Source organism: Physella acuta, unplaced genomic scaffold, assembly GCF_028476545.2.
Source record: "Physella acuta isolate Inbredline_101_S28 unplaced genomic scaffold, ASM2847654v3 ptg001337l, whole genome shotgun sequence".
Classification (NCBI taxonomy): Eukaryota; Metazoa; Mollusca; class Gastropoda; family Physidae; genus Physella; species Physella acuta.
Genome location: NW_026732852.1, coordinates 18,712 through 30,813, shown reverse-complemented (window position 1 = coordinate 30,813; position 12,102 = coordinate 18,712). Strand labels below are relative to the sequence as shown.

At 41.7% G+C, this 12,102-nt stretch overlaps 1 protein-coding gene across 1 annotated transcript; it reads right to left on the bottom strand.

Moving 5' to 3' along the window:
• Nucleotides 1–129: 129 nt before the first annotated feature.
• LOC131958571 (4-aminobutyrate aminotransferase, mitochondrial) lies at nucleotides 130–11,895 on the bottom strand. The gene is made up of 14 exons (XM_059323668.1): nucleotides 11,626–11,895; nucleotides 8,404–8,442; nucleotides 7,891–8,048; nucleotides 6,468–6,585; nucleotides 6,258–6,307; nucleotides 6,004–6,084; nucleotides 5,243–5,335; nucleotides 4,915–5,041; nucleotides 4,310–4,458; nucleotides 3,681–3,818; nucleotides 2,628–2,795; nucleotides 1,786–1,932; nucleotides 909–1,020; nucleotides 130–603 (listed from the first exon to the last, which is right to left on the bottom strand). The coding sequence occupies exons 2-14, from the start codon at nucleotides 8,438–8,440 to the stop codon at nucleotides 479–481; spliced, it is 1,503 nt and encodes a 500-aa protein (XP_059179651.1). The 5' UTR covers nucleotides 8,441–8,442; nucleotides 11,626–11,895; the 3' UTR covers nucleotides 130–478.
• Nucleotides 11,896–12,102: the final 207 nt, after the last annotated feature.

Genomic DNA, 12,102 nt, shown 5'->3' with positions numbered 1-12,102 from the left:
TGTCAATGTCATTTGTCAGTTTATGTCATTTCATTTCCATCGTTTGTTGTAGTCACTGCCATACCATTCCAGCCCACTGGTAATGATCAAAGATTGGAAGAAAAAACATGTTTTACTTGTGGATTTGTTTCATGTGTGACATGTTTACATATTGTATATTTGATAGTTTTCTGGTTAATTAAATTATTGATGCTGCTGTCTTGATTTTGGTCGTCTGTGTTGTGTGTTGGTGTGGAGCTTGGTGGTTTACGTTTAGGTGCATGCCATGACATGATGTCACAACAGGCCGGAGCTGAATATATCACAATCATGACATGTGTTGTTACACAGTCGTTGCAGAGTCACATTGCTGTGTGTAATACAGCTGTAACACAGTTGTGATGTGTCACAGTCACTACAAAGTCACACTGCCATGTAACGATCGTGTAACAGCCCTGACAATGTTGGTCATGTCACTGTCATATGCCACGCCTTAGTGTCACACGGCCATCTCAGACAGGACTGATGCCAGTTTGTCCAAGAAAATGCTGGCATGTTTCTCTTTGAAAATCAAACTTGGTCTCAAGCGTAGACTGGACGTCCCACAGCCTCCAATGTTCACACCTGTTATAAAACAAAATGGCTGACTTGAATTACATTGACACCTGGACCTTTTCAAAACATTTCTTAAAAAATCCTGATACCACAATATTTATCAATTAAAATAAACAAAATTCTTACCAGAGAAACGTAACAGTCAGCAGACATTAGCACTAAATTAACTTTACAAAACGCATATAAAAACACCTCCCCTTTTAAAAAACACAATCTCCGTTTATAAATAGCATAACTTAAGCTGCACGTAAACTCAGCTGGTCCTATTAAGACAAGATTAATTAAATCCATTCCACACTTGGACTTAGACCCACCTTTGTTTCTCAACGTGTGGATAATTTTGTCACGTGACTCGACTGTGGCGACGTCTACCGCACAGAGCGTGCCCAGGCCACGAGCGTTGGTCAGTAGAGCCGGGTAGAGTTGCTTGGTGGGAGAAGGCAGAGGTTAACTCATTGAGGTTTTTTAAAAAAAGGTTAACTCACAGAAGGTAAAGTATTTTCTTAACTAAGGGAGGCAGAAGTTAATTTACGGATCATAACTGACGTTGAGATTTAAGCCAAATTTTACTCCCCATCAGGGGCGGGGGGTGCGGACCGCACCGGGTGACACCATTTAGGGGGCTGACACCAAGGCAAAATTATAGCAAAATATATAGAGAAAAACTTGAGGGGGGGGGGTGTAAATCGAAAATTTGAAAGTTTGTCCCCGGGAAGGGTCGCTACGCCTCTGGGGGGGGGGGGGGGTTTGACACCATTAAGTGCCGCACCGGGCGACACCCGACCTCGCTACGCCCCTGCTTCCCAACCCCCATAATATTGTATTTCAAAAAATGATCTACCCGCTATAAAAGGAACCACGATGACGTCACCTACTCAGTTGAACTCAATGTATTTTAAGGATAAATGATTTCAGCAAGTGTTGTTTGAAGAGATATCCAAAGTCAAATGTTTAGCCTAATGTTTGTGGCGTTATTTACAAGCCCCCCCCCCCCAACAAAATAAAATTTATATACGCTTATATATGCTTTTAACAGTGTCCGCCCCCCCCCCCCCCCCCCCCCCCCGAGCGAAATAAATTTTCGCGTCCGTCCCCCACCACCACAAAAAAAACACCATCGGAGAAAAAAGTCTGGAAGAAACACTGTGGTAGCCTGCTTGGGCAAAATGGGCAAAAAATCTGGGCACTCACCTGCATTTCTTTTAATCCAGCTAAAAGTGTTTGTCCAACTTTAGCAGCATTCGCTACCAGATTGTCTCGTTTGATTTCCCCGATGACTTTTTCAAGAAGGATTAGCTTAGAGTTATCTCCCAGCCAAGTGTTATAGATTCTGTAAGCCTAGGAATGGGAAAATCATGCACAGATACGGACAATGTTGAAATTGTATCAAAACTTGAAATAAATGGGCTGTAAACAAATATTCTCTACCTAAGTGATACTTGTTAAAAGGAAACCAATAAATAATAAATCTAGATGTAGACCTACATGTTTAACGGTAAACCTACGCTAAATGTGCAGTTTCATGTATTTGCCTCACCCCCTTTTTTCAATGAAAACACTATGCCAACACAATAAAATATACCAGATCAACACAACCAAAATTTAGCTACTTAAAGAAGCATATCTTAATATTAGTTGTAAAAGTACGCGAGCCTTTCAAAAATTTGCATTAAATTAATAACCGCTGTTAATCCAAGTCATCCTGTCGTGACTGACAAAATTAAATTAAACACGCAACGGAACAATGCGCAAAGGAAAACTTTGCACAAAAAGTGCGCAAGGGCATTTTTGTTTTCTAAAATCGAGCATTTTTAGACATTAACAAGTAGTGACTACATGTACATTGCTTAGCATAACAAAAGGCTGTTCCTCGAAATATGATACAATTAAAGTGTATTAGTATAATTTGTTTGCATTTGCGGATGTTTGTGTTTGCGCAGTTTTCCGTTGCGTATTTTTTCTGGAACCCATGACAACATATTTTTCATAAAACCGTTGATATGAGTATACCATAGCACAGATAACACACGGACCTCAGTGGGCACAAGCTCCTCCGTGAAATAGAAGCCGCCCGACAGCATCTTCTTAGAGAACGTGACGACGTCTGGTGATTTCCTCAGGTTGAAATGATCGTGGGCCCAGAATCTTCCGCTGGCGCCACATCCGGTCTGTACCTCGTCTATCATCAGGTAGGCGCCATACTAGAATGAAAGATGTGCAATACATGATACCCCAACAGCTATAACTGGTTCGGGAATTAAATTTAGAGTTCAAAAATTAATTAATTGATTCAGGGAACTTAAATATATTAATCGACGACCCAAACAAACAGCAACTATGTTGGGGAGGGGAGCTAGAAGGATTGGACAGAACTAGACTTTAAAAAAAAAAAATAAAGACAGGAGACCATGAAAAATTTTATCAGAGGCCCTATGTTCTGCAAGGAGCTTAAGAATAATGATGATGATGAATTAGCCACAAACAATATTTTTTAAAATCATTGCGTGGACGCCAACTAAACGTACTTTAAAAAAAAAACATACCTATTGACAGATGTCAGACAACAGACTCACCTGTTGACAACAAACCCACCTTTTGACAGATGTAAACAAACTCACCTGTTGACAGATGTAAACAAACTCACCTGTTGACAGATGTAAACAAACTCACCTGTTGACAACAAACTCACCTGTTGACAAACTCACCTGTTGACAACAGACCCACCTTTTGACAGATGTAAACAAACTCACCTGTTGACAACAAACCCACCTTTTGACAGATGTAAACAAACTCACCTGTTGACAGATGTAAACAAACTCACCTGTTGACAGATGTAAACAAACTCACCTGTTGACAGATGTAAACAAACTCACCTGTTGACAACAAACCCACCTTTTGACAGATGTAAACAAACTCACCTGTTGACAGATGTAAACAAACTCACCTGTTGACAGATGTAAACAAACTCACCTGTTGACAACAAACCCACCTTTTGACAGATGTAAACAAACTCACCTTTTGACAGATGTAAACAAACTCACCTGTTGACAGATGTAAACAAACTCACCTGTTGACAACAGACTCACCTTTTGACAGATGTCCTGTAAGCCTTGAAAGAACGCGGCACTGGCGTGATGGTCCCCACCCTCAGACTGGACTGGCTCCACACAAATCCCCACCACGGGCTCCCCGCGGGCTTTGAATTTTTCAATCAGATCACAAACCTGGACAAAAGTTAAATCACATACACTATGTACTTTTTTTTTGGGAATCTAGTACGAAATCTATGATAGTTGTATCATCCGAGTCGACCTTGGTATTCTTCCCTAGGGATACCGTACTATGGGGCCACTGGGGCCACCGTGCTACCCTCCCATGTGACCACCGTGCTACTCTCCCATAGGGCCACCGTGCCAGCCTCCCCTAGGGCCACCGTGCTACCCTCTCATTGGGCCACTGTACTTATCTACCCTGGGGCCACCGTGCTACTCTCCCATGGGGCCACCGTACTTCTCTCCCATGGGGCAACCGTACTTTTCTCCTCTGGGCCCACTGCTCTACTCTCCTGGGGCCACCGTGCTACCCTCCCCGAGGGCCACCGTGCTACCCTCCCCGAGGGCCACCGTGCTAGCCTCCACCAAAGAGATGTTTACCAACACCAGTGAGTTTCTGGTGTCTCTGACATTGCCTCTGTTAATTCTCTTTGAACACAAACCTCGTACAAACATCTGTTCTCTTCCGCCAGGTTTTCCCGTGTAAATTCTTCCAGAGGATATCGGAGTCGAGGAAATGTAGCAATAGGCCAATCTGGTACAGGGAAGTCTAACTTGTGAAACCATTTGGCGTGACTCATCGCCAGGGCACCTGGCCAAAAGATATAGTAGAGTAGATGAGAAAACGTTGAAAATAATTATGAATCTCTAGTAGTGATGAATAATAAGAATATGAATCTCCAATGAAATTTGAGGTAGCAGAAGCCAAACTGGCATTACAGAAATGTGTGTATCTCAAAAGTGACTCTGTCACTTGCCAGATAATAGTACTGTTAGAGGGTTAAACCAAATACCTGGCTTAGATATTATCTAATACAGATGTTAAAGCAAGCCATATCTCCACTGACCCATATAACGAACATGCATAATGACCCATACAACGAACTTGCATAATGACCCATACAGCGAACGCGAATACTGACCCATACTATGACCATTCAGAATGACCCATACAACGACCTGGAATACTGACCCATACAACGAACACGAATACTGACCCATACAACGACCACGAATACTGACCCATACAACGTCCACGAATACTGACCCATACAACGACCATGGAAACTGTTCTTGAAAGACAGAAAGGAAACTTTAGGACTTCCCGGAAGTTGGTTCATCAGACTGGACTGCTTCTCCTCGTCTGTCGGTTGACGCCCACCTCGCAACTTCCGCTAGAACAAAACAAGAGACACGTCAGAAACGTCCGCCATGTTGGATAGCTAATATATTCGATCAATTTTTACGAGAATCAATAAACTATCACGTGGGCCATTCCAACAATTATAGCATAGACTCTACACATGCTTTATGCCTTGGGCTGTGTCCACTCTGGTGACATCATCAACGCAGTCGACCTTGACCTTAACCCTCACCTGATATGCCATGAAGACAGCCTTCTGCCCGCTCTCGATGGAGCACGTGCCACAGCCCATCGTCTGCACGCGTGACATTCCTGGTGGCGCCACCTGGATAGCGACAAATTGTACAATTCTTACGTCTGCCTAGTTGGCTACGTGTTGGAACTAGTGAAATTTTGTCATATTGTATTGAAAAGTGTACGAGTAATTCAAAGAGATTTGAAAAGTTGATGACAGTCTAGTATGCGCATTTGTAAGATGTGTGAAAGGTTAAAAAAAATTAATGGTATCTGTTAATGGTAACTTGTGAAGAATAGTTGGGGATCTTGTCCAGATAAGCCCCGCCAAAAAAGTTAATCCCGGCCACACCAACAAAAAAAAATGTATATGAAACTTATAGACTTTATTGAAGAGGATGGAATTGGGATATGTCATTAATCATTTGCACGAAAAGGTCTGCAGTTTGGTACCTTGAACCCTAATCCCAACCCTAACCCTAACCACAACCCTTACCCCAACCCAAACCCCAAGCAGATCCCCAACCTTAACACTAACCCTAAGGTCGTATAAGAAGTTTTTACGGCTTGCATTTAAATATTCAAATGTCTATACTTCAAAAATAGGTCAAAAGTGGCGGGGCTTAACTTTAACTTTCGCCCGTGCACCTGGACAAGATCCATAATTGGTTCAGTACTTGACCATAAAAGTTCCACGTTTAAAAAAAAAACTTTTTATGCATTCAGTAAGGAGAGTTTTCATTGAAGCTCAGAACTTACCGACAACAGACTTGATTCGAGCTGATCAACAAAATCTAAAGGGGGATAACTCCCGAGTGCCGGGCGATTTATAAACGTCGACTGGAATATAAGGAAACATTGAATTCAAATTTTACTCCATTTTTATACCAACTAGATCTATGTGAAATTAAAAAACGAAATGTAGAAGAAAGCGGCAAGATGAGTTATAGTCAGAACGTACTGAATGTTGGGGGTCCCTCATAGCTGCAGCCAACATTACAGCCAGAACTTACCAAATTTTTGGGGTCCGTCATAGCTGAAGCCAGTTCTGGGTGATTGTATCCTGGGGGGAAATATGGCGAACGTTTTACATTCTAAATCACGTGACTCCAGCTGGCTATTTGTCATCGAGTTAAAGAGAAATACAAAAATACAATTCCCTAAACATCGAACCCCAATCTACGTAAAAATAAGATTTATCCATTAGCAGAGTAATTAATTACCTAACGGTAGAGAGGCAATCTGGGTGAACACATCCAACATGACGTTGCCATCAACATCAACAATGTAGTTCCCGCGAGATTTGTTGTAGTCGACAAAAAAATGGATGGCGTCGGTATTCTGTGGGGGAAGTATGATAGGGCTGGTGGTAGATATGTGTTAGCCATGGTAGTGGCACAAGCTGGTAGTAGCACTAAGGTGGTAGTGGCATTAAGGTGGTAGTGGCACTAAGGTGGTAGTGGCACTAAGATGGTAGTGGCACTAAGGTGGTAGTGGCACTAAGGTGGTAGTGGCACTAAGATGGTAGTGGCACTAAGGTGGTAGTGGCACTAAGGTGGTAGTGGCACTAAGGTGGTAGTGGCACTAAGATAGTAGTGGTACTAAGATGGTAGTGGCACTAAGATGGTAGTGGCACTAAGGTGGTAGTGGTACTAAGATGGTAGTGGTACTAAGATGGTAGTGGTATTGAAGTATGACACTAAGATAGTAGTGGCACTGAGATGGTAGTGGCACTAAGATAGTAGTGGCACCGAGATGGTAGTGGTACTAAGATGGTAGTGGCACTAAGATGGTAGTGACACTAAGATGGTGGTGGTACTAAGGTGGTAGTGGCACTAAGATGGTAGTGGCACTAAGGTGGTAGTGGTACTAAGATGGTAGTGGTACTAAGATGGTAGTGGTATTAAAGTATGACACTAAGGTGGTAGTGGCACAAGATGGTAGTGGCATAAAGATGGTAGTGGCACTAAGATAGTAGTGGCACTGAGATGGTAGTGGCACTAAGATAGTAGTGGCACCGAGATGGTAGTGGCACTAAGATAGTAGTGGCACCGAGATGGTAGAGGCACTAAGATGGTAGTGGCACTAAGGTGGTAGTGGTACTAAGGTGGTAGTGGCACTAAGTTGGTAGTGGCACTAAGGTGGTAGTGGCACTAAGATGGTAGTGGCACTAAGGTGGTAGTGGCACTAAGGTGGTAGTGGCACTAAGATGGTAGTGGCACTAAGGTGGTAGTGGCACTAAGGTGGTAGTGGCACTAAGATAGTAGTGGTACTAAGATGGTAGTGGCACTAAGATGGTAGTGGCACTAAGGTGGTAGTGGTACTAAGATGGTAGTGGTACTAAGATGGTAGTGGTATTAAAGTATGACACTAAGGTGGTAGTGGCACAAGATGGTAGTGGCATAAAGATAGTAGTGGCATTAAGATAGTAGTGGCACTGAGATGGTAGTGGCACTAAGATAGTAGTGGCACCGAGATGGTAGTGGCACTAAGATAGTAGTGGCACCGAGATGGTAGAGGCACTAAGGTGGTAGTGGCACTAAGGTGTTAGTAGCATTAAGATGCTAGTGGCACTAAGCTGGTAGTGGCATTAAGATGGTAGTGACACTAACCTAGCAGTAGCACTAACCTAGCAGTAGCACTAACCTGGTAACGACCAAGCCTAGCTTGAAGCTCCTTCGTCTTCGGCCCTGGAACCGATGTACGCATCTGTGGCTGCTCAATGTCTTCAAATGCCGCGGTGGCTTGTTTAGTGGTCATCTGTCTAGTGGTCATCTGTCGTGTGATCAAAACGCAACAGGCAGCTGGCGAGGCACATGAATCAGTTTGGAAAATAAATTGAGAACACAAAAAAAAAAATCCTAGACATATTCCCCAATATATTTGATCTTGTATATAGCTGCGAACCCTAAAGTCTCGAGTTCGAATCCGGGTTCAAGTCAGTAGAACGTCCCTGACATAGTGTTGACTACGCTATCCCGTCATAATCCGAGGTCTCTGAAACAGATGAACTCTACTTCATCTGCCCCATGTGACTTAAACAAGAATGGGAAAAGCTGACGATGATAAACACAAAAAAAAATCAAATTCATCAAAGCTTGAACCCTTAACTAAACACACAATCCTTAAGACGCTAGCAACTCGGCCTTGTCCACCTACCTGATTTGTTGAGCTGGGTGCCGAACCTGAGCGCCATCGCTGAAACAAAGAACGTGTCATTGTTAAAATGTTTCTTCTGGTAGGATTAAACGGTGTATTACAATACACAGGGTCTAACGATGGCGCCATCCCTCAATGTTAAAATAGTTTTTCTAAATGTTTTCATACAATGCCACGCAGAGGTGGACTGGCTGTGTCTAAGGGGCCCGGGAAATTTTTAGAGGGGGGCCCAAACCCGAGATTCGAATTTTCATTGTGTATTTTTTTCTTATCAAAATCTAAGGGCAAGGTCTACCAAGAGCCTCGTGTGCTTAGGGTGTATCCGATCCGGTTGTTTTTTGAATGACTCGAATGTGGGCATGTTGGTTGGAATATTATTTTGCAGTGGCAATCGTTTCAAACTTTCAACATTTTTATTTTTACAAATACAAACACTAATGGGTCTATTACATGACCGTTCTTTAAGACCCACAGAATGTGTGTTTTTTTCGATAGACCGGCGGACAGTCCACCCCTGAGTCTTTGTGATTTTTTGTTTTGATCGCTCACAACATCACACAGATCGGACTCATCCCTTCCTTCCCCCTTCCCTCCACTACCAATTTTATAACAAACATTTAACTAAATAAAATAAACCGGGAGTGATCTCCCTTAAACTTTCTCGAATATTCTTATATAACACAACGGGGATGGCACCTCGGGATATCAAGTAGAATAGAATCTCGTAGAAAAAAAAATTGGGCACCAAGTGAACGCCAAAAAATCTGTGTATAATAGTGCGGAATATTATTAGTACTTTATAAATTCACATGAGTTTTTTGAGAAATCGGAAATAGCTTAAATTACTATTTCTGGTCAACGGATATTACTCAAAATTTGAAAGAAGACAGATATAATTAGAACTTTTACTTATCGGAAATCGCTGAAAAGTTGATACTGAACTACAAATTTGATATACTTGTAATAGAAATTTCATCAACCTAGCTGTAACGGTACTCAAGTTATCATGTTCACAGACACACATATACACACACACACACACACACAGACATACGGACAAGATTGCAAAACTATGTTTTTCCGACTCAGGGAGGTGTAAAACGTCTATATATTTTTTTTTGCACGATTACAATAATTTCTGAATACTTCGTATACGAGAAAGTATAAAAAGCCATCGGAACGTATACAACAAAGCGCATGAGCATGACTTTACTATAGATGGAGTATAGACCAACAGCCTTAGTGTCCCACAATGAGACTTCTTCTTCTTCTTCGTTCTTAATTTTTAGTGTTGGGAGGGATCGAGCCTTATCTGCCAGAGGGTTTGAACTCGAGACTTTTTTTTTCGAATTTATCAACCATGAGCTTTGCCGACTCGACCATGCTTCCATCACAATTAAGTATTACGTGTCAACTGTTATGCGCCATTGATGCCATTGACTCCGATTTCAGCCTGCTTTTCTTTTTGGATTTGCTTCCATAGCCTTTGTCCAACCAAGAACAAACTACAAGGCAGCAGTTGTTTGATTTTGGAGTTGTCTCTCCTAGAAGAGTGGCTGTCCCCAGCTAACGAGCCTCAACTGCCCGAGGGTTCGAACTCGAGACTTTTCGGTTTAGCAACCGACTCGACCACGCCGACCCCCCCACAATGAGACGTTTCGTGGACAGTGCGGAATTAGCACTGGCTGTGTGGTAAACCAACTTGAAACAAAAGTATCCGGATTATTCTGATAATGGGGTTGATGACGATGATAGTATAACAAAGCTAGATCAGGGGTCTCCAAACTACGGCCCGCGGGCCGGATGCGGCCCTTGAAGTCCTCTCATCCGGCCCGCGGAGATCTTTTTGTCCACGGAAATATCGTTTGTTGGTGATAGCTGAGGAACTTTGGCCAGAAAAACCAAAGACATACCTGGAAGAAACTGGCCCCCGAACTGAAATTTGATAGTTAATGCGGCCCTCGGATTGAAAAGTTTGGAGACCCCTGAGCTAGATGATCACGTGACTATTTATTAGCCGTTGAAGAAAATGAGCAGCAACCGCTGACGTGTCTGCACCTGTTCACTTTGTGCCTCCATTTGTGACGCCACCTGAATTCGCTTGACTCACGCTTGATGCTAATTGCACCCGTACACGTCACCAGCTCACCTGCATGCTGATTGCTCACCTGTCAAGACTAGACTAGACACTCTCCCCTAGATGAACGTGTGTCACCACTAGACACTCTCCCCTAGATGAACGTGTGTCACCACTAGACACTCTCCACTAGCTGGACGTGTGTCACCACTAGACTAGACAGTTTGTTATCCATCCAGTTTGTTATATTTTGTTATCCATGCAGTCTGTTATATTTTGTTATCCATACAGTCTGTTATATTTTGTTATCCATGCAGTCTGTTATATTTTGTTATCCATACAGTCTGTTATATTTTGTTATCCATGCAGTCTGTTATATTTTGTTATCCATACAGTCTGTTATATTTTGTTATCCATACAGTCTGTTATATTTTGTTATCCATGCAGTCTGTTATATTTTGTCTGTTATATTGATTGTTATCCAGGATGCCGTCTTTCCAGTCTAGTGTTACACAATCAGTCTAACATTCTCTCTAATTAGGTTAGTGAGCTGATGTCACCATTTGACATGTACTGCGACTTACATCCAATACATGTCAACTTGCTTTAACTGGCAAGATAAGCAGTTTTTAATCAACAAAATGTGAACACAAGAGTGAGATTTGTGAGCGATTTCCCCTTCAATCGTTATGTGAGAGGGGTGGGGTGGGGTGGGGTGGGGGGGGGGGTGACAAGATGTGCCCTACCAAATGGATTAGCTAGTGCCTTAGAGCTTTTATGAAATGTGCATTGGTCTTAAATGTATTGATTGAATAATCTGACCTTGACAGCTTTCACATATACTCACACACACACACACACACACACACACACACACACACACATATATATATATATATATATATATATATATATATATATATATATATATATATATATATATATATATATATATATATATATATATATATATATATATATATATATATATATATATATATATATATATATATATATATATATATATATATATATATATATATATATATATATATATTCACACCAAACAAGTTGTAAAAACATTTTAAGACTAGACACTTCAATTGATATATGATCCTATGTGAGCCCAACAATGTTTCACCTACCTGTCTGTGTGTATCGTTCTCCCTATCGTATCCACTGCTGGCGTATATCTCTTAACATCGATCCATGCCTTATCACTCCTCTAGCAACACTATCCCAACAGTATCCCAACACTCTCTCTATCTCCCACTAACGATGGTCACATCAGTCACGGACTCTATGGTCCCACTCAGACGGTACTAGACTGACTCAAAACAAACCGTTACATAATTACAGCGTTGTCCCACAGGGCCGTCAACTGGCAGTGTTGTATCTTTGTGTGCATCTGTTCCCTGCTGGCTATTCTATGCACGGCCTTTATGTTCTCTGTTTTTTGGCTTTGATATGTTTATGCTGGTATTCAGGCTCTTGATGTATTAATCATGTACATAAATTACGTGTATGATGGGGGCATTGGACATATATCTATATATATCTATATATATCTATATATATCTATATCTATATATATATATATATATATATATATATATATATAT